Source organism: Heteronotia binoei, chromosome 1 (assembly GCF_032191835.1).
Source record: "Heteronotia binoei isolate CCM8104 ecotype False Entrance Well chromosome 1, APGP_CSIRO_Hbin_v1, whole genome shotgun sequence".
In the NCBI taxonomy this organism is placed as follows: Eukaryota; Metazoa; Chordata; class Lepidosauria; order Squamata; family Gekkonidae; genus Heteronotia; species Heteronotia binoei.
The window spans coordinates 248420672-248442988 of NC_083223.1; the positions used below are offsets into that span (position 1 = coordinate 248420672).

General features: G+C 50.6%; 1 protein-coding gene across 1 annotated transcript; it reads left to right on the forward strand.

Moving 5' to 3' along the window:
• The first annotated feature begins 7028 nt into the window (after nt 1-7028).
• LOC132580475 (E3 ubiquitin-protein ligase RNF19B-like) lies at nt 7029-20412 on the forward strand. Its single transcript, XM_060251306.1, has 9 exons — nt 7029-7227; nt 7946-8624; nt 13804-14009; nt 14259-14409; nt 16104-16266; nt 16401-16515; nt 16695-16832; nt 19597-19798; nt 20112-20412. Exons 2-9 carry the CDS (start codon nt 8158-8160, stop codon nt 20263-20265), a joined length of 1596 nt encoding a protein of 531 aa, XP_060107289.1. The 5' UTR covers nt 7029-7227; nt 7946-8157; the 3' UTR covers nt 20266-20412.
• The last annotated feature ends 1905 nt before the right edge of the window (nt 20413-22317 follow it).

Below are 22317 nucleotides of genomic sequence, written 5' to 3' on the forward strand. Positions count from 1 at the left end.
CCGGCCACATCGCGCGAGCCTGCCGAGCCAAGCTCAACCGCCCGCGGCCGACCGCCCACCACGAGGCCGCCGAGTCCCACTCCACCGCCTCCACCTCACTTCAGGTACTGAATTTGCCCCTGACCACCCCCAACAAGATAACGATGGCGGTCCTCATAGACGGGGCCCCCTGCACCATGGAAGTGGACTCAGGCTCCTCCATCTCCATAATTGCGGAGGAGACCCTGAGAAGGCTACGCCCCGGCCAGGGGCTGCAGCTGCGACCGGCAAATTTCATATTGCGGGACTTCCAGCAAAACCCGGTCCAAATAGCGGGGTGGGCACGGGTGCTGGTGGAGCGGGGGTCCTTCAGAGGGCCCCTAGACATCCTGGTGGTCAGGCGGCCGCTTACCACCCTGTTGGGTCTTGCATGGTTTGGCCCCTTGGGAATCCGAGTAGAGGTGGCGCGCACAGCCACAGCAGGAGGGTTCGGGGAGGTGTGCGGAGAGTTCCCCGACGTATTCGATGGGTCGCTGGGTAGTTACAAGGGCCCGGCCATCTCCCTACCGCTCGACCCGACGGTCAGACCGATCCGGCTCAAGGCAAGGAGGGTCCCCTTCGCCTTGAAGCCCAAGATCGAGGCAGAGTTGGACCGCCTAGTAGCCCAAGGGGTCCTGGAGCCAGTCGATTACGCCATGTGGGAGACCCCCATAGTGACCCCGGTCAAACCAAATGGGGACGTGCGGATATGTGCCGATTACAAGTGCACAATTAACAAAGCGCTCCAAGACAACCCATACCCGGTGCCAGTAGTCAGCCACGTCCTGGCAGCCCTGGCGGGGTCAAAGATTTTCGGGAAGCTGGACCTGGCACAAGCCTACCAGCAGCTCCCAGTGGACGCTAAAACGGCCGAGGCACAGACGATAGTTACCCACAGGGGGGCGTTCAGGGTTAACCGGTTGCAGTTTGGGGTCAGCGTGGCTCCGGGGATCTTCCAGAGTATAATGGATGCTCTCCTTAAAGGGATCCCCGGAGTCCAGCCGTTTTTCGACGATGTTTTAATCGCCGCCCCGGACCCTGAGGAATTCCGCAACCGCCTGCGAGAGGTGCTCCGCCGTTTCCAAGCCGCTGGACTAAAAGTTAAGAGGGAGAAGTGTATGCTGGGGGTGCCACGGGTGGAGTTCCTGGGTTTCGCAGTGGACGCGGAAGGAATCCACCCGACAGAGGAAAAGACCAGGGCCATTGTTCAAGCCCCAGCCCCCACGTGTAAAGCGGAGCTACAGAGCTTCCTGGGGGTCCTCAATTTCTACCACACGTTCATACCCCACAAGGCGGCTCTCGCCGAACCCCTACACCGATTACTGGACAAAAAAGCTCCATGGGTGTGGGGGAAGAAGCAAGCCGCCGCCTTCCAGGCAGTTAAAGACGTTCTGGTTTCCAACGGGGTGCTGCACCACTTCGACGAGCGCCTTCCGGTCATCTTGGCTTGCGATGCATCGCCGTACGGGGTGGGCGCAGTCCTGGGGCACCAGTTACCGGATGGCCGGGAGGTTCCGGTCGCATACTACTCACGCACCCTGACTTCGGCAGAACGGAACTATGCACAAATCGACAAGGAGGCCCTGGCCATAGTAGCGGGGGTCCATAAATTCAACGATTATTTGTATGGGCGCCGGTTCACAATAGCGACGGACCATAAGCCGCTTTTGGGTCTGTTGGCCCCAGACCGACAAACTCCCCAAATCCTGTCCCAGAGGGTGTTGAGGTGGAATCAATTCCTCAACTCGTACACCTACACGCTGGTACACAGGGCGGGCAAGGCAATGGGTCACGCGGACGCTCTCAGCCGGTTGCCGCTCCCTGACACAGGCCCCGATCCAGCCCCAGCACACCAGGTCATGTCGATCGAGTCGCTTCCGGAGCAGCCCCTCCACGCGGCGGAGGTGGCTAGAGCCACCGGAAAAAACAAAACCCTAGCACGGGTGCTCGACTGGGTGGTGAGGGGGTGGCCAGAGGGGAACATGGGGGAAGAGTTCAAACCCTACAAAATGCGAAGGGAGGAACTCACAGCCCACAAAGGGTGCCTACTATGGGGGAGCAGGGTAGTGGTCCCCCCCCCTCTACAGAAACGGGTCTTAGAATCACTCCACGAAACACACCCAGGCATAGTGAGAATGAAGGCCCTGGCCAGGAGCTACGTATGGTGGCCGGGGATGGACGGGGAGATAGAGAACTGGGTCCGGAGATGCAGCACATGCCAGGAGTCGCGGCCGGATCCACCCAGCGCCCCGGCTACACGGTGGGAGACCACAAGGAAACCGTGGTCCCGGCTCCACATTGATTTTGCCGGGCCGTTCCAGGGACAGATCTTCCTAATCATTGTAGATGCATACACCAAATGGTTAGAGGTCGTTCCCGTAGGGTCTACTTCGTCAGCAGCAGCCATTAGAGCATTACGCAGGGTCCTGTGCACCCACGGTATTCCGGACACCATAGTCTCGGACAACGGGGCAGCGTTCACCTCGGGGGACTTCCAGGCGTTCCTCCAGAGGTACCTCATTAGACACATCCGGTCAGCCCCCTTCCACCCGGCCACCAACGGCCAGGCCGAGCGGATGGTCCGAACAACAAAAGAGGCCCTGGGAAGGGTAGTGCAAGGCGATTGGGACCACCGACTAGCCGCGTTCCTCTTCGACAACTGGGTCATCCCAAACCCAGTCACCGGGGTCAGCCCAGCCGAGCTCCTCATGGGACGCAAGCTCACCACAAGGCTAGATCGGCTAAACCCCGACAGAGCCCCCGACGTGCGAGGGTCCCCGGAGGTCAGAGACGCGGCTAGGGGGTTCTTCGCAGGGGATCCAGTGTTCGCCCGCAACTACGCTGCAGGCCCCGAGTGGGTAGCCGGGCGGGTACTACGGGTCGTGGGTTCCCGCCACTATGAGGTATCCACCGAGGGGGGCCAGATCCTACACCGGCATATCGACCAGTTACGCCGCCGGACTCTCCCAGAGGTACCCACGGAAACGAGGGAGGGGGCAGGGTCCGAGGGGCACCCAATGACACCTGCACCGACACCACGGCCACACACACCGGCAGAGGCGGACCAACCCTCGGACCCCGACCCACAACCCAACAACGCTCAAACCCCCGGGGAAACCCCAGAGGCGGAAGTAGCCCCGGCACCACAAGCAACTCCCAGGCGTTCAACACGGGAGCGCCGTCCTCCCGCCTACCTCCAGGACTATGTCACTAACTAAGGGGGGAGGAGTGTAGTGTATGGCGTTCGCAGAACGCAACCAGTTCATAAGGGCCACAACAGCAGAATGACATCAGTCCACCCCAGCCGCGGAGGCAACTGAGAAACATCCAGGTGCCTCCGCGCTGGGCGCAACGATCCGCCAATCACAGCTCGTGGCGGGAAATACGGCTGGCCGGCATTGGACCGGCCAGCAGGGAGAATAGTCCGGCAACTGTATATATGCGGGACCCGGCCCACGTGCTCTCTCTCTCCATCTTGTATAGTACCATGGAATAAACTATGTTGCCCTACGCTCGTCTCCAAGTCTGGTACTTTACAGGGGCAACACAGTATAGTTAACAACTTGCTGCCTATTCTCATTCTGTGCATATGTTACTGGGCATACCGATAAAAGGTCAGGCAACTCTTCCCTTGTCAAATGCACAGGGCAAATAGACAACATTTCTGCCAGTTCTGGGACATCTTCCAATTTAGCCTGATCAAGTTCCTTCTCCAAAACTTCACAGACCATGCATCCCAGGGAGTTAGATGGTGGGCCCACGGGTGGATCTGTTGGTGGAGGAGGGGGAGAAGGAGGAGGAAGAAGAGGAGGGGCAGGGGGCACTAGTTGGACACCAGTGCCTTTTAAGGGACAATCTTTGGAGAGCTGGCTTGGGTTAGAAACGGGCATAAATTTCTCTACTGCATACCTGCATTTATGCCAGACTTGCAGCAGTTTAACAGAAGCTCAAGGCTCTGTGTGAAAGGTCTTCCCTATCTTCTCCCAGTCCCAAAGTTTAAGAGAACCTCCCTCTGGGTACCAGGGGCATTGCTTACTGATCTCTTGTAACAGAGTCTTAAGTTGGCCAGAAGTCACGGATCCGCTGGACTTTTGGATCAAAAACTTTAACTCACCTAAATGTTTCTGCTCAGCCTGAGAAAACCGTCCACCCATACTTACCAAATGAAAGGGGTCATATGGCAGCAGTGTTGCCATAGTGACCATCTCCCTCACGGCAAGCTACACTTCTCCCCTCCCCATGCCCCAGCGAGCCAAAGTCCTCAGGAAGTCTACTAGCAGCGCGGCAGCTACGCCATGGCCGGCCACCACTTATGTCTGGATTGGGCTGAAAATCTTTTTAAAAACACAGTGCAATAAAACAATCAATGGATACAGTAGACAATGCAATAAAACTATTATAAAATTTTGAAACAATGCAATAATAATAATAATATTTTATTTATATCCCGCCCTACTCACCGTAGTAGGCTCAGGGTGGCTCACAAACTATGGCATAAAAACAAGTTACAATAATAAAACATTATATCCAACAATATACAATTAACGATATTTGCTATTACATTAAAACATTATAATTAAAACCATCAATTTAATTAGATTCTAACAATAAAACCAGTACAATTAGATTCTAACAATAAAACCAGTACAATACATATAGCCAATGATGCAATAAAACTACCTATTTTTTCACAGACATTAAAACTATAGTCCTGTTCTCTTTATAAGAATGCCCTCCTGAACATTTTCATTTTGCATGTTCTTCAAAACTATAAAACTATTGGGGCCCCCTCAATTTCTTAAGACCCTAACCCATTTCTATTAAATGCTTATAAGGTGTGGGGGGATAAGGATAACATGGTTAGTTTGAAAGTCTGCACTTTTCTTGAGCAAAATGATCTGTAAACATTCCTGAGTGATGTTGCTTTCTTTGAACCTATAAAGCCCTGGTGTTTTAGAGATGCCAATCCCCAGGTGGGAGCAGACCCTCCCCCGCTTCAGAGTTGTCAAAAACCGGGGGGGGGGGGGGAGATGTCTGCTGGGCGCTTCATTATTCCCTATGGAGATCGATTCCCATAGGGTATAATGGAGAATTGATCTGAGAATTGATCTGAGGGTATCTGGGGCTCTGGAGGAGCTGTTTTTTGAGGTAGAAGCACCAGATTTTCAGCATAGCATCCGATGACTCTCCTCATAATGCTCTCCAAGTTTCAAAACGATTGGACCAGGGGATCCAATTCTATGAGCCCTGAAAGAAGGTACCCCTATCCTTCATTATTTCGAATGTAGGGAAGGCATTTAAAAGGTGTGTGGTTCCTTTAAATGTGATGGCCAGAACTCCCTTTGGAGTTCAATTGCGCTCGTCACAACTTTGCTTATGGCTCCACCCCCAGTCTCTTGGCTTCACCCTCAATGTCTCCTGGCTCCACCCCCAAAGTCCCCAGATTTTTCTTGAATTGGACTTGGCATCCTATCTTTATCTACAGATTAAGTGAGGGATACCTTCATATCAAGTCTGTTCAGATATCTCATCAGCTTTAGGCATGCTCTTGGATCACCTGGTAAGCTAATGCTGATTAGACATACCAATGTTTTGGAGAGGGCAAACCTACCAGTGATAGATGGCATCACTACCTGTTCAAATTAAAAATCTAGGGATATTCTTGAACCCCCAGAGTCAGTGACCTGGAATAGTTTATTACCTTTATGTATTGTTCAAAAGTTCTTTTTCCTCTAAATGTCTAGCCTGGCCTTTCTGAGCCATGTTTCAGGAGTTTCCAGCCTTGACTACTGTAATGTGCCTTACATGGGGGCTGCCCTGGAAGACAGCCAAGAAGCTTCAACTGTTTCGGAAGCCAAAAAGCTTCAATTGGAGAAGAGGAGGTTGAGGGGGGATATGATTGCTAATTTTAAGTATTTGAAGGGCTGGCACTTAGAGGAGGGCAGGGAGCTGTATGGATTTAAATTAATGGTGGGAAGGTACCAGTTTGATATTAGAAAAAAACTTTTTTACAGTAAGAGTCGTTCAACAGTGGAATCAGCTATCAAGGGAGGTGGTGAGATCCCCCTCATTGGCAGTCTTTAAGCAGCAGCTGGACAAACACTTGTCAGGGATGCTAGGCTGATCCTGCATTGAGCAGGGGGTTGGACTAGATGATTTGTATGACCCCTTCCAACTCTGATTCTATGATTCTAAAGTGCTCTGGTAAAAGATAGCATGGTCATACTTGCACGTGTACCAGCTGCATGTTACCAGTTTGCTTCTGGCCCTAATTCAAAATGCTGATGTTAAAGCTGTTTGCGGTCTTGCAGTTACATACCTGAAACCACCCTTTTCTATTTGAGCCCATATGCCAGTTAAGAACTGACCTGCTGGCATTATAGGGAGTCATTGGTTGGGTGATATTGTCAGTGCACTTACCTGGGGCTTTCAAAGTTATATCATCTCTTCTTTGGAACCATGTTCAATGAGATGAGAAATTCCCTGTTAAACATTCATGGAAGATGCTAAATTTCCTTCTTCAGTCTGAGCAAAATATGTGATGCAACCCGGCTGAGTCATCTTTACTCTGGCTTATTAATATGTGGTCCCCTTGATATACAGTGATAAGATGTGATGATGTTTGATTAGATGGTTTTGTGGCATTTGATTATTTCAATCGATATCTGTTACTGACACAGATGAGCTATTTTTTTTTTGTGGGAGCGGAAGCCAGCGTGAAAGTTTTCAAAATAAATAGAATGGCAGCATCCCAAATTCAAGGCTGAGTCCAGCAACTGAGCTCCTGTCATGATGTGCCAAGCATTGGATGGCTGCCCCTGAGGCAAGATTCTCACCTGCCAGTGCTGCCACCCTTAATTTGGTCTCCAGACAGTGATTAAAGGCTGCTGAGGCTGGGCCTGACAATGCCAATGTCTTTTTAGCATTCTGGGTTCATTGATTTTTCCCCTTCACTGATCTTCTCCTGCTGAGGACTCCTCCCAACAGGAGCTATTTGCTAGTGCAGGACTGGCACTGGAGTCTGAAGACTTCAGAGATACCTTCTCTGTGAGGCCAATGAACTGGCAAAGCTCGGGGATGGACTACACTTCCCAGGATGCCATGCAGTTGCTGGAGTGCAGAGTGTGCAGCGGCTGGGGGAGGGGGGCTCAGCTGTTAGTGAAGAAACAGGCAAGGCAAGGCAGGGGCTCATCAGAGAGCGAGAGGCAGGTAAGCCAGCATCCTTCATCCTTCCTGGCCCTCCCCTAGTTGCCCAGGCAACACTGCTGCAAGGATCCAGCCTGCTCCAGCTGCTGGTAAAGGACAGGGTGACATCTGGTTCTCCTTGACTGCTGGGCTGGGATGCTTTCTCTTGATTGGGGGTGGGGGCAGGAGTGGAGGCCAGCTAGAAGCCCCAGTGCCCAAAAGAAGGGAGAGAAGCAACAAAGCCCCAGCTTTCCAGCGCTAAAGAGACTGCTGATGGTCAGTGCAGGGGGAGCTCCTGGCCCCTTCACACCATTAGTCCCAGAGAGGGGCAGAGCAGGCCATTCCATGACTTATCAGCCCCGGCAGTCTCTCCCTCCCTTCTCAAGCTCCTGCCTGTGCCCTGCAGGCTCTTCTAATATTGCCAGTTCTGGCAAAAACCTTGTAGGCCAGCCAGACTGGGCAGGGCTGCCAACCTCGAATTCTCCTGGATTTTTAACTGATCTCCACTCTAGAGAGATCAGTTCCCCTGGAGGGAAAGGGCAGCTTCAGAGAGTAGACTCATATCCCACTGTGCTCCCTCCCCTCCTACAACTCCTGCACCCCAAGGCACCACCCTTACTCTCCAGAAATTTCCCAAGCCAGAACCAGCTACCTGAAGTATGACCCACAGCATGCAAAGTCAGGCTGGGCTTCTTGGGCACCACGACTGAGTTCCTTGTCTGCCTTCCTCCTCTTCTCCTAGGTTTGCAGACTTTGATGGGAAGGAAGGTGATGATGGTGCAGCTCCTTGTACTCAGAGCCAACTGAGAGAAAGGCCTTGGAGCTCCTGGGCATGGGGCAGACATCTATGTCCGGGGAGCCTCTCTGTCTGTCTGCTACTCATCCTGGCTGGAGAGAACTATGTCCTGATAGCTGCCTGCCTCCTCCTTGAGCCAACCCTTCCTCATCTCCAGCATGAAGCGGCCCAAGGTGGGGCCTCCCTCCCTCAGCATCCTGCGTCTTTTTGGGCGGAAACCCAAAGTGACTTTGGAACAGGACGGGAAGCTAGAATCCCCTCTGGGCAACCCTGAAGAGACCCACATCTCTCTGGTGCCAGAGGAGGAGGAGGAAGAGGAGGAAGAAGAGGAAGGCTTGATAGAATGCCCACTGTGCCTGCTGCCCCAGCCTCCGGAGGCCTTCCCTGCACTCTCCTGCTGCTCCCACCTGTCCTGCCTCACCTGCTTGCAGCAATACTTGCGCATTGAGATCAGCGAGAGTCGTGTCCAGGTGGCCTGCCCGCATTGCCCTGCTCTCCTCCAGCCGTCTGAGATCCATCAGCTGCTTCCTGAGGCCAACCTGTGCGAGAAGTATGAGGAGTATTTGCTGCGGCGCCTCCTGGTGTCTGACCCAGGCACGCGCTGGTGCCCAGCTCCAGATTGCAGGTGGGGCAATGGTAACCTTTGGGGGAACTCATGTGGAGGGACAGCTATCAAGAAAAGAAGTTGGCCCTTTGGGCCAGAGAAGATACCCTTATCCCATTGGTGAGGGCTGCTGTGGGCGGGATCCAGACTATGCTTTCCACTAGTAGAAGGAGGGGTATAATTTCTACCAGGGCTTTTTTTGAGCAGGAATGCACAGGAACGCAGTTCTGGCTGGCTTGGTGTCAGGGAATGTGGCCTAATATGCAAATATGTTCCTGCTGGGCTTTTTCTACCAAAACACCCTGTGTGAAACAATGGTGATGTCAGGGGATGTGGCCTAATATGCAAATGAGTCCCTGCTGGGCTTATTCTACAAAAAAAAGCCCTGATTTCCACCCATTCCCCTCCTCCTGCCGCAGACTCCTTATCACCCAGGAACAGCATTTTGAGGAGATAAATGGATGGCAGTGAGAGGCAGGAGGAGACAAGGAAGTTCTGTTTGGCTAATGGAAGTGCCTTCCATTTAGTCTGGGTTTGTGCCAACTGGCCAGGTGAAGCTCCAGAAGACCCTTGTGGTTGTCTAAGTGCTTTGTGTGTTACTGCCCAGAGAGGAAAAGGTCCCAGTGGTTTCTTTCATCCTTCATAAACTTTGTTATATAGTGAAAGAGGATGTAGTGATGGCCATAGGCATAGACAGCTTTAAAAGAGAATTAGGCAGGTTCATGGAGGAGAGGTCTTACCAGTGGCTACTAGCCATGGTGGCTAAAGGGAACTTCCACATTCAGAACCAGGAGGCAACATCAGGAGAAGACCTCAGCTTCTAGGTGTCAGCGCAGGGTTCGTTGACTTCAAAATAATAGAACTCTTTCTTTTGAAATAAGTTTCTTTTATTGAATATACAATGTTACTGCTGCAGAAGGTCTTTGAGAGTGATAACATACATGGAACAGGCACTAGCATTTATGGGGGCACATCAAAGACAGGGGCCTTTAAATCATTCTCAAAACAAAGTTACTTTCCCTCTCGAAGGTGTTTGATTCACACGCTGGCTATCTCCTTCCCTGGGCCATCCACCCTCCCCCTTTCGGCCGATGTCCTTGCGGCGGCTGGGAAGCGGCGGCGCCTCCCTCTGGTCTTCCCGCCGCCGTTTATGGCTTCTGGCGCCCTGCTCTTCCCTCCCCCTGGTTGGCATACCTAGCATTCTATCAAAGGGCCCTAGGGTTAGTTCTAAGCAAATAAACAGTATAGGCAATGTGGTTAGGATCAATAGGATGCAATTGAACACAAGCTGACACTAGGCCCTGTATCTGGCCCTCCAGAGTTACTGGTCAGCCATTGAATGAGACTGGATGCTGGACTAGATGGACTACAGGTCTGATCCAGCAGGGCTCTTCTTATGTTCTTGCAGCAAGCAGAGAAGAGCTGCAGGGATGGCCCAGGAACTCATTGGAGACTGTTTGGTTCCCACTTGGAAGGGCAGGATCAGATGCTTCCCAGGTTTGGTCTTCAGAGCCAGTTTGGTGTAGTGGTTAAGTGTGCGGATTCTTATCTGGGAGAACCGGGTTTGATTCCCCACTCCTCCACTTGCACCTGCTGGAATGGCCTTGGGTCAGCCATAGCTCTGGCAGAGGTTGTCCTTGAAAGGGCAGTTGCTGCAAGAGCTCTCTCAGCCCCACCCACCTCACAGGGTGTTTGTTGTGGGGGAGGAAAATAAATGAGATTGTGAGGCGCTCTGAGACGCTTGAGTGGATGGTGGAATAAAAATCCAATGTCGTCTTCTTCCCCTTTCCATTCTTTAAAAAAAAAATCAACGTAATTAAGAATGACCTTTCTCTGCCCAAGAACATAAGAAGCTAGATCAGACCAGTGATCCATCTAATCCAGCATCCTGTCTCACACAATGGGCAACCAGTTCTTCTGCAGGACCAACAACAAGGCACAGAGACTGGCTTGGAATTCAAAGGTTTAGTGCCTCTGAATGTGGAGGTTTCCCTCAGTCAATATGGCTAGTAGCCGCTGATAGACATATCCTCCATGAATCTATCTAATCCCCTTTTAAAGCTGTTTATTCATGTGGCCATAACTACATCTTCTGGCAGCAAATTCCACATTTTAGTCACTCTGTGTAAAGTATTTCCTTCTGTCTGTCCTAAATCTACTGCCTATCAGCTTCATTGGAAGTCCTCAAGTTCTAGTCTTTTGGGAGAGGGAGAAAAAGTTCTCTTTGTCATTTCTCTCCACGCCATGCCTGAATCCTCTGAGAGTTCCTGCCAGTCAGAGCAGGCAATGCGGGGCTGGATAGACCAATTACCCCAGGCAGTGCCTGCAGCTCCCTAAGTTGCCCCTCTATGTGCAATGTTAGATCTCAGCTAAGGAAGGCAAAGCTGAATTTTCTGCTGTGATGGAGGAAGAGGGTGTGGGGACAGGGGGAAGCTGCTGGAGGGTTTTCAGGAGACTGGGGTGAAAGCTGAGCCACAAAAGCCCCCAAACAAAATTTCTCCTGGCCCCCTGTCCTTCAGACCACAATTTGGGCCCTTGTCACATTCAGAATGTTTGATAAGGCGTTCCATTGTGCTATCTGCTAGTGGCATCTGGCTTGGCTCTGACATGTAGGCTGAGGGAGAGGCTGCATTCTTGCTCACCACTATTGCAGGGACATGGAGTAACATGCCTAACTATGAACACCTGAAGCCGCCTTATACTGAATTACAAACCTGGTCTATTAAAGTCAGTTTTGTTTGTTCAGACTGGTAGTGGCTCTCTAGGGTCTCAGGCAGAGGTCTCTCACATTACCTGTTGCCTGGTTTTGTTTTGCTTTTTCACTGGAGGTGCTGGGGATGGAACCTGGGATCTTCTCTGTGCCAAGAAGATGTTTTACCACTTAGCTGCAACCTCTCCCCATTACTGCTCTGGTTACTATGTGGGCTTCTCAATGCTTGAGTAAGATCGGAGCTGAGATCTCTCTCTCTCTCAGATTTCAGAGGACACAGGAAATACCTAAAAAGAATCTAAATTGAATTGCTCCTGACTATTTTGCCCTGACTTACCTTCTGTTTTAAAGCATGAGCTCAAGTTGCATGCAAGAGCGATTGCACTAAACTGAGGAGCTTCTCTTTGGGACCTGAGAGAGCCAAACTCCTCTAAGCACTCCTTAAATTCCACCTAGAACCTCCCGGCAAGTGGCAAAATATCACAAGTACTTGTGTGTTTTATGAATACAACAGAAGCACTGACAATTAGGCACAGAACATAAAATTTGTAAATACGGCATATCCACAATGGTGGCGGAAAGCGCTGTCAAGTTGCAGCTAACTTATGGCAACCTTGTGGGGTTTTCAAGGCAAGAGATGATCAGAGGTGGTTTGGCATTGCTTGGCTCTGTGTTGCAACCCTGGGCTTCCTTGGTGGTCTCCCATCCAAGTACCAACCAGCGTTGACTGCTTAGCTTCTGAGATCTGAGGAGATCAGGGTGGCCTGGGCCATCCAGGTGAGGGCATACCTGCAGTACTGCTGGCCCGATCCTATCTAGCACAACTGGTGGTATGTTTCTGCCTTCCTTTCCCTAGAGTAACCTCCTGTGCCCTGCAGCTCAAAATTGGACCCTCAGGGATCAGTGAAGCTCCAGGAACAATGTATATGTGTGTAGGGAGGGGGGAAGTGGGAGTTTGCAGTGGACATGAGGGGAGAAATTATCCAAAACCTGCATGTCCAGGTGAAAGCATTTTCTGTAAGCAGCAGAGGTTAGGATACAAGCCAAGTTTGGCTTGAACTGCAGCATGCAGCCTGGGTTATATTATTAGACGATATCAGGGAGAAGCTGCTTTGTTGGATTTCCCCAGCTTGAAAAACAAAGCATGGATGTGACTGGCCAGTTCCTGTCCCTGTCCTCCCCTCTCTTCCTCAGAGACAAGTCAAACCTTTAAATTCAGCTGTTTTTAAAAGACCCATGCATGGTGGGAATGGTTGTGGGGACTATATTTCTCAGTAACCCCAGGCTGATCTTCCCAGAAAATGCAACATCAACTCAGAACGAGAAGCTGTTTAAGTATACCTAGTTCTATGCTGGATTGCTGCAGTCTTTTTGCAGATTTAACACAGCAGAATGTTAGGAAAGGGCCATGGCTCTGTGGCTGAGCATATGCTCGGCATGCAGAAAGTCCCAGCTTCAGTCCCCAGCATCTCCAGTTAAAAGGATCTGGCAGTAGGTGATGTGAAAGGTCTTTCTCTGCTTGAGACCCTAGAGAGCCACTGCCAATCTGAGTAGACAATACTGACCTTGATGAACCGATGATGCAGTTTCAAGTAAAAGACATGAGTTCCCATGTGACATACTCTCAGATAATGGACTCGGGGCATGCTAGTCTGAAGAGTTGCTTGTCATTGGCCAGGAGCATCAGATGTCTGACCTGCACAGGACCAGAGTCTGTCCCCAGCTCAGGCCGGCTGCAAAAAAGACCCTTAAGGATTATTGGTGGCTTGTGCTGCAGTAGACTAACATGGCTGGTGAAAGAGCATGAAATAGTGTTGAGATAAATAAATAAGGCTTGCATGGGAACCAGATCCCACTGGGAGGCCTGATGCTGCCCAGAGATACAGCAATGTTCAGTCCAGAAGTTGCTCCCCAATGTGAAGGATTCTTGCCAGGGATGCAATATTCAGCCACTCAGGGATCCAGACACTCTGGACAGTGGATCACACCTGAACTGATACACTGGAGGCCAAAGTGCCACATCCCCTGCTGAACCTTAGTGACTCTGGCTTGCATTTTAGCACAGACTCTCAAGACCAAAAAGCAAATTTCTTATGAGTGGACAGTAATTTCTGACCCACTGGGACAGCAATTCTGGAGGCTCAGTGGGCTGCAGCAGGAGGGGGGAGTTAGCAGAACTTGCCAGCCTCTCTCAAGAAGATGTAAGCATCCTTTAGTCTTTGGGACTGCATGTGGGTAGCTACACACCTTTGCTCTCACCCCATCCCCAAAGGAGATCACAATCTTTCCTTATCATGGAGAGTCTGGAACCTGGTCTCCCTCTGTGATCAATTGATACGAGTCTAGCAAAGAGGGGAAATCCACTGTCATCTTCTCAAGAAGCAACAGAGCTTGGAGTGAACTGGTTGGGGGAATGCATGCAAGAGAGTTGACCTGGGAGTGGATATACTGAACCTAACCTGACACCTTTCCTCTTGTTCTTTCTCTTAGCTATGCGGTCATTGCCTACGGCTGTGCTGAATGTCCCCGGCTTGTCTGCGGCCGCCAGGACTGCAAGACAGAGTTCTGCTACCACTGCCGGCAGCCCTGGCACCCCAACTCTTCCTGTGAGCAGGCCTGGCGAGAATGGAACCGGCAAGCTCCAGGGGCAATGGAGCTGTCCACCCAGCTGATCCAGAAGGAGGAAGCTGCCCGGCGTGAGTCTGGCCAAGAGGGTGTAGTATGTGCCTCTGTTCTCCCAGCACCAAGATGTGGTGAGATCAGGATGTCCCTTATCTCTAGGATTTGGGGAAGAACCCAGCACCTTTCTCACCAAGCTTGGTTCCCCAAATGGGGCACTGTAATTCCTTATCTGCTAGTGGCCCACTGCCAGGGGTCCCTCCAAGGCTCTGCTCCATCACTGGAGACTAACAACCCTCTCCCTTGTCTCTCCTCTGCCCCACCAGCAGACACAGAAACCATCAAGGTGTGTCCCCGCTGTGGTGCCTTCATCATGAAGATCAATGACGGGAGCTGCAATCGCATGAATTGCACCGTCTGTGGATGCCTGTTCTGCTGGCTGTGCTTGCGAGAGATCACGGATGTGCACTTCCTCAGGTGGGGGAGGGCAGATTGGTGCAGTGGTCAGGGGAACTGTAAAGAGAAACTGGGCCTTTCCATTTGGTCCTTCTTCCCAGGTTCCTTCATGAAATGGAAGCTTAGGCAGCGTCAGATCTACCCTGATGCAGCACTTAAAACCCGCATCAAATGTCATGTCTGTTAGTTTTCTAGAGGAACTGGATGGCTACAGTGTGAGGCAGGATGCTGGACTAAATGGACCAGTGGTCTGACCCAGCAGGTCCCTAATTCAATTTATTATGACTTTAAGCAGAGGCCACCATTTATTTATACTTTACAGCTGAACTTGCATGCTGTTTTCTCCTGCAGAAGGCTGCCAAAATGGCTTTCAGCAGTCAACTGGGCAATAATCAGTCACTACACAGTTCTAAAAACAGTAATCTAAAAATTAACTGCAGATGCAGGAATGTAAAATTAAGTGAACTTGATTATCACAAAACATCTGGTGGAAAAAGAAAAATCTGCCAAAAATGGCAACAGAGTAGGCTTGATGGATCTCTTTTGGGTGTCCCAAAATATTATTGGAGGGGAGGAGCAGAGCTGACATTAGTTGGGCCTGAGACTCTATACAAGCAGAGAGAAGAGTAGAATTTGCTGTTAACCACACGAGGCAAGGGTCCAATTAAACACAGTGGAAGTCATGGATCTCTCATTATTTTAAAAGTAAATGCTGGGGGCTTGTGACCAAGTTCAGGCCATTTGGGGAAGGGAGGGGGGGTTTAATCCTTCTGCATAGTTTGGCCTATCAAAACCACCTTCCTTATGCTGTTATGAGCCTCAGAAGAGGGAAAAAAGATATCTATAATTGTCCATAATTCTCCCTTCCAAAATGTGATTACATTTGTGTGGGTGAGGTGGGGTGGAGGTGGAGTTTTCAAAGATAAAATCATGCAGATGTGGAAAAACAGAGACACCCTCTCGCTCCCTACGTAGCTCTGATCTAGACTGGGATTGCATGCAATTGTGCATTTCGCAAATGCTGAGCCCGGATCACAATTATCTTGTGACATTATTAATATGGACATTATGGAACCCAAGGTTCTATCTAACCTTTGTGGCTACAATGAATAGCCTATGAAGCAGGGCCAGCATCAGCATACCCTGATGGGTATACCTGAGGTGGGGTATCTGCCAGAGCCCAGGGCTTCTGCCAGAGCCAGCTGTCCCTGACCACCATCTGCACGCCTCCTCTGCTACCTGTCTCTACACCTTTCTCTTGCCTGCTTGCTTGCAGACATACCAGCTCCTATGCACCTGGCTGCCCAGCACTGCAAGCGGAGAGTGTGCAGGTCGTGCACTGCAGATGGTGCTCTGGACAGTCACAGCAGCTGCACTCCTGGCCATATGCCCCATGCCCTTGAGGAAAGGGCATGTAGATGGCTGTGGATACGGGTGGTGAGAAGGGTCAAAAGTAGGCAGGGAAAAGTGTGCAGGCAAGTGGGGGATACGTGGGGAGGGGCAGGGCATGTGAGTGAGGATCCTAGTGATGGATAGAGGAGAGGAGGGGGCACCTTCTGAGCACTTGCTGCCCAAAGTCCTTCAAAACCTTGAACCAGCCTTGCTATAAAGCGTGTGTGGGAAGTCCTGGTGACATCTTCCAAATCATAGGTAAGCCTTCCAACCTCCTTGGCATTCTCACTTCCACTGTTGACCCTCAGCTGTCTTCTCCCCAGTCCTTCTGGATGCACCTTTTGGGGGAAGAAGCCCTGGTCCCGGACACGCAAGATTCTCTGGCAGCTAGGCATGGTGCTGGGAGCACCCATGGTGATCTCTCTCGTTGCTGGCATTGCTGTGCCAGTCATCACCCTAGGGATACCCATCTACATGGGGAAAAAGGTAAGGTGTTTCACTTTCCCACCTCGAATAGCAGGAACTCCTCAAGAGCTTCACTGCAATGCTCTTCCAGGCATAGTGGTGGAGGGAACACTTTGCATGGCCTTTGCAAGCCTCAATACCTTCCCTCCCTCCAGGTTCTGAGCCACGGACGCAAGAGCAAACTGTCCATCTGCCAGCAGTGTCTGTCTGTGTCCAGCAGTATTCTTCTGTCCCTCTTTGTGTCGCCCGTAATCACCGCAGTCACTGTCGGTAAGAGCCAAAAGGGAGCTGGGGGTGGAAGAAGGTCCTGGATTCAGAGATTTCCATTGCATTGCCACTGGACAGCAAAGGATGACCTTACTGCCCCCTTTGGCAATGGTCTGCCGGCTAGCCTGACTCACACAGCCCATGGGAAGGGATGGGTCTCATATGAGGTTCTCTGCTTACAGGGGTCGGGGTGCCACTGATGCTCACCTACGTTTACGGAGTGGTGGCGCTGTCTTTGTGCCGAAATCGCTGGGGGTGTGGCGGCACCCGAAGGAAAGCTGGGGAGCTCAGCACAGTGGAACTGGAGAACCTTGCCAAATGTACGTGAGTCGTTTAAGCAGAACGAGAAGGGGGAAGCCCAAATGTCTGGGGGCTGAATCAGTGGACACATCAGTATCCTTGGCATGTCAGTCTCTCCGTTCACCTCCTAATTTACCTTGAATGAAATAATCCATTCTAACTTTGGTTTGAGATGCATATCTTATTTATGCATTCATTCTTTTAAGTTTGTTTATTTACATTATATGTGGTCTACCTGTCTCACTGGGACTCCAGGAGGATTACACAGGTGTGGGTGAAAGGGGACAACCTTGAGCAGGGCCGGCAGCAGCATACCAGGCAGAGTAACAAAGAACAATAAAAAAGCTTTATTTTAAACAGGAAAATCAGTAAAGAGGAAGTGAACAGATGAGGTGCTTTGAAAACTATAGTAAGGTGGGTGAAGGAAAATAAACATAAGTCCCTAACGCGCCTGGACTTGACTGTCCTTCGTCTGCTAGGCCCCAGGCCTCGGCCTGCTCACTCTCTTCCTCAGAGTGAGGGTCTTCCTCCTAACAGCAGCCATCCTGCCTGCTCAACCTCTCAGGAGGAAAGCACAGCATCTGTCTCCTGAGACAGCTTTTAAACTATTCCCCTCAGAGCCTACTTGGACGCTGATTGGCTGAAACCAGCACCAAGCATTCTGGGGATTGTAGGCTGTCTCTCCCTACTGAGACACAGGCCTCACGGGCTCTCTAGGCTCCCTAGGCCTCTCTCTCACAGCACAGCACAGATCATGACACCCGTCACCTGTGCTTCCCTGCTGCATGCACTGCCCGGTGCCACTGGGGAAAGGGCTGCAGGCAGCTGTGAACATAGGCAGTGGGAGTGCTTGTGTGCAGACAAGGGAAGGGGACACTCATTCACACAAGCAGGTGGGTGGGATGGAAGGAGGGCAAAAGTGCCTGGTAATGGGCAGAGAAGGAACCCCTGTGAACCATCTGTCCAGGGCCCCTCAAAACCTGTCAACTTCTCTCCATAATGAAACTGAACCTATCAGGTTTTGCCTGTAGGCTTTGACAGAGCCATACTGATTCTCAGTTGAGCAGGCAGGACAAAAAGGCATTTCTTAACATGAATGGCAAAACCTATTTCCAGGCCTTTTCAGTACTGAAGGTCATCATCTGTTGGACTTACTAATGTTTTGTCAGCCTGATAAGATGAATTGGTTTTCTACGGTCTCTTGAAGTTTCATATCTGGAATGTAACAAGTCTGAGCATGCAAAATGTAAATGAGCAATAAAAGAGTGGGTAGCCCAATCTTAACAATCTTGCTGACTAGGGGACTACACTAGCACAAGGTTAGGAAATACCTGGTCACACAGGTGGGTTCAGTTCTGTGGATGTGATTTTGACAATGGGTTGGATTCTGTTATTCTGCTAAGAGTGGAGTTGTCTGTCAGCAGGAGACATGAGTTGGATCCAGTGCTCTGCAGGTCCCACCTTGCAGCAGTCCTTTCTTACTCTGGACACTTGATTTCCAGGTTCATGGGATCTATGCAGACAAACAGACTCAAGGACCAGAATGTAGTAGTGGTGAGGAACAAAGGGGGAGAATTTCCCTCTTCTGTTAATGGAGCCTATGCTGATGGGAGAGGCAAAAATGGAGAGTTTTGTTCCCCTCCCGTGTCCCTGCAGAAGGCTCCCACTGTGGGAAGTACAAATCAAGCTTCTAGGGTGGAAAGGGGCTGCTGGGGATGGAGAGAAGAGAACATGAGAAAGATCCATAGTTGTCACAGCTTTCCACTGACATTGCTCAGTCAGTCAGTTCATTTATTGTAATTAGCCATTGGCTGTTACAAATCTACAAAAATCTCAAGAAAAGGAAAGTAAACTAGAAGTTAAAACATACAAAGTATCATGTAAGGTATAACAAGGGTATAACAACGGATGCAATACAATGGCTGAACTCAGCTCTATGCCTTTTCTGCCATCAGCAGTGAAATAGAATGGGACCCAACCCTGAGTATGTTATTCTTGTAGCATTAGTACTGCATGCAGGTACAGAGTGCTGTTACAAGAATAACATTCTCACATGGAATTGAAAGCAATTGCATAGCGTCTTACTGATTATGATGTCACCTTTGGACAATTCTCTTTGCAATCGTTTCCATAAGACTGCTCTACAGGGAGACAGTCCTACAGATAAGAGCCCCTTTTGCTCCTATGCTATTAAACAAACACGTATGTATCTGTCAGTCAATTGGTATGCAAATTTTGAAGACATACAGAAAGTTCAGTTCTGGCCTGGAAACCCCGATCTACCTAGTTCTATCCGCAGTTCTTGTATATACCATAATCATTCTTTGGAATTGTCCAGGCAACCCTTACAACATTCAAATTGTTTTTCTCCAGTCTTTCTTTGCTAAGCTGTAGACGCTCCCTGATGTTGAGCAGTAGAACTACTTTCAGGGCCTTCTAGTTGCTGGGGTGACCCAGATGCACAAAACTGCTTCTCCATGTTGCATAAATGCCATTCATCACTCCTTGTTCTTTTGCCCTGCCTGTTCCAGTGAGAGCCAGCATGGTTCAGAGTAGTTAAGAGCAGCACTAATCTGGAGAACTGGGTTTGATTCCCCACTCCACGTCCATAGGCAGCCGGCTGGGTAATCCTGGGCCAGTCAGTTTTCTCAGAGCTCTCTCAGCCCCACCAACCTCACAGGGTGTCTGTTTGGAGAGAGGAAGGGAAGGAGATTGGAAGCCACTTCGAGACTCTTCTCTTCCAACAAAGGGCAAGGCATAAAGCCAACTCTTCTTCTTTTTCAGTGAATGAGCTGCTGTCTGTGTTGCCTACTCAAATGGTGGCTGAAACTGGGGGTCTGCCTTCTGCAACGGCGGCTACCTCATTACATAGCACTGGCCATAGCCAACTTGAGGAGCCACCACGAAAGCAGCAAGACAGCCAGTCCGCCAGCACCGTAGCCCTGGCTGGCAGCATGCTGAGTGAAGGCCAGGAAGCTTCTTACAGGTCAGTGTACTGTGGAGGGGCAAGGGAAGCACCAGGCAAAACCTGGCCAGAGCTTGCAGGTTTTGTCCTCCATTGTTACAGGGATAGAACTTGGTGGCTCTGGCGGTACCTCCTTATTTCAAAGTAGGCTCGATGGGAGGAGAGGTCTTGGGGTCACTCAGTGGCTCAAGTTCTACCTTCTTCCCCACTCCACAAGTCAATAGCATCGTATTTAAGGCAGAAGGCCATGTACTGATTCTGAACTAGGATTATATGCACCCTGTCGCAGCTGCGGGTGGGCTCGCCAGCCACTCTTGTTCTCTATCCTTCTCAGGGATGGGCTGAACTTTGAGGTGGAGGTGGAAGTGGAGCCCCAGGCTTCCTCGGAACGCAGCCTCTGCAGCGCAGCCTCAGGCCGCAGCTTCTCCACAGACTCTCTTGCCTGCACCAGCGACGGCTGCAGCTTAGCAGGAGCAGCAACAGAATAAAGCAGCTTCAACATGGAGCCACACAGGACGCCAAGGACCCGGAATCACATATTGCTGGTCTGCAGCCCACGCTGGACCTGTCTTCCCCTCACTCCTCCTCGTCACAATGCCTTGCATCTTTAGCCCCTTCCCAGCAGCTCAGAACTTGGTGCTTTGAGGCAATAAATCTGCAGCCAACAGAAGAGTCCTGCCGACCCTCCATTTCCATTTTCTGGTGTCCACTCCCATGCTTTACCTATCAAGAATGGGGAAGCAAACTTGCTCAGGGCAGGATAACACGACACCCCCAAACCTTGGGGGGGCTCCATGCTAGAGAACCTGTTTCAAGTACAGAGGTTCTTGGGTTCAGACCCCGGCATCTAGCATAGCAGGTTTCCTGAAATCTGGGAGAGTTGCAGATAGGATGGGGCTAGAGTGTCTCAGTAATGCGAAGGTGACTTCTGATATATATCACCCTTGAAGGGAGAGATGAGACCAATGAAGGTAAGAAAAACATCTGATTGGTGCAAATGAGGCACAACTGCAATTGAGAGAGGCACAGTCTCATCTGACAAGGCCAGGGAGTTACAGCAATCCAATGGCCAAAGAGGGCAGGAAGTGGCAGCGCTGTGTCCTAAGTAGCTGCTGGCTGCCCGTGCCCTCTGACCCACCCGAGACAGTCCATAGGGCCAGCATCAGGCTGCGGCAGGCCCCTGCTTCCCGTGCTTGGCCTGACCCGCTCCCTCCACCCGGCGAAAGGCTGCCCACCCTCCCTCTTACCCCTCTCCGTGGTGTCACAAATGGGACCAGGGTAAGTCCAGATCCCTGCTTTTAAGAGTGGATCTGTAAATGCTAAGATCTCAAGCCTAGCAAAGACTGAGGTCTCCCTCCCTTTGATGCTGCAGTTAATTGCCCAGCTTCTTACATGGAGCATCTCTCAGACCCAATATTCTACCTGGTGTTACAAGGACAATGGCTCTTAGAACCAGAATGGTATACTGCTTGACCTGCCAAACTAGGACCACAGAAGCCTAATAGGGTGGTTGAGAAAATGAAACAGAGAAGGGGAACTTCTTAGGGGGAAAGGTATGCTAACACAGTGTGATGGACAGGCCCTACCCCCCATATCCTGAACACTATCTGACCACTCAGGAGTGCCCACTTGCTACGAAATTGCTGGATCGCTAGCTCTGACCCAGCCCTTGGTGAGAAACGGGGGAAAGGTATTCAGGAGAAATGAAGGTTTGTTATGTTAAATAAAAACAAACACATAGGAATAAAAGGAGTTAGTCACAATGTAGGTAAGCCACGAGCAAGCTATGCCAGCTGTGAGTCCCCCAAAGTACTACACTGAGAATGGTACTAATTAGTTCATTCATGAGCTGGAGGCAGGGTGAGCAGGGGTCCACGGGTAGGTTGCTGATAAGAGTTGCCAATCCCCAGATGGGGGCTCGGGATCCCCTGGTTTGGAGGTCCTCCCCCCCCACTTCAGGATTATCAGAAAACAGGGGTGGGGTGGTGGAAATGTCTGCTGGGCACTCCATTATATTCTATGGAGACTGATCTGGGGGGCTGTTTTTTGAGGAGGCACCTAATGTTCAGCATAGCATTTATTGCCTCCTCAAAACACCCCCCAAGCTTCAAAAAGATTAGACCGAGGGTTCCAATTCTCTGAGCCCCAAAATAAGGTGGGAAGGCATATAAAAGGTCCCTCTAAATGGGATGGCTAGAACTCTTTGGAGTTCAGTTGTGTTTGTCATATCCTTGCTCCTGGCTCCATCCCCAAAGTCCCCAGATATTTCCTGAGTCAGACCTGGCACCCTAGGTGGCAGGATATTTTGTAAAAAAAATTCTGAAGAGTTAAGAGAAGGGGCAAGGACTTTTTCAGACCATCATCAGTGTTGCTGCGTTCTAAAAGCTGCTGAAAGGGCTAATCCTGAGATGCTGAAATCTTGGGAGAGGGAAGGAAACCCCCCTGACCTAACACCAAGTGTCAGCACAGTTCAAAAAGTTAGCAAGTTGCTGCTTTCCAGACCTCTGTGATATGGAACAAACTGAGTTTGGACACCTTGC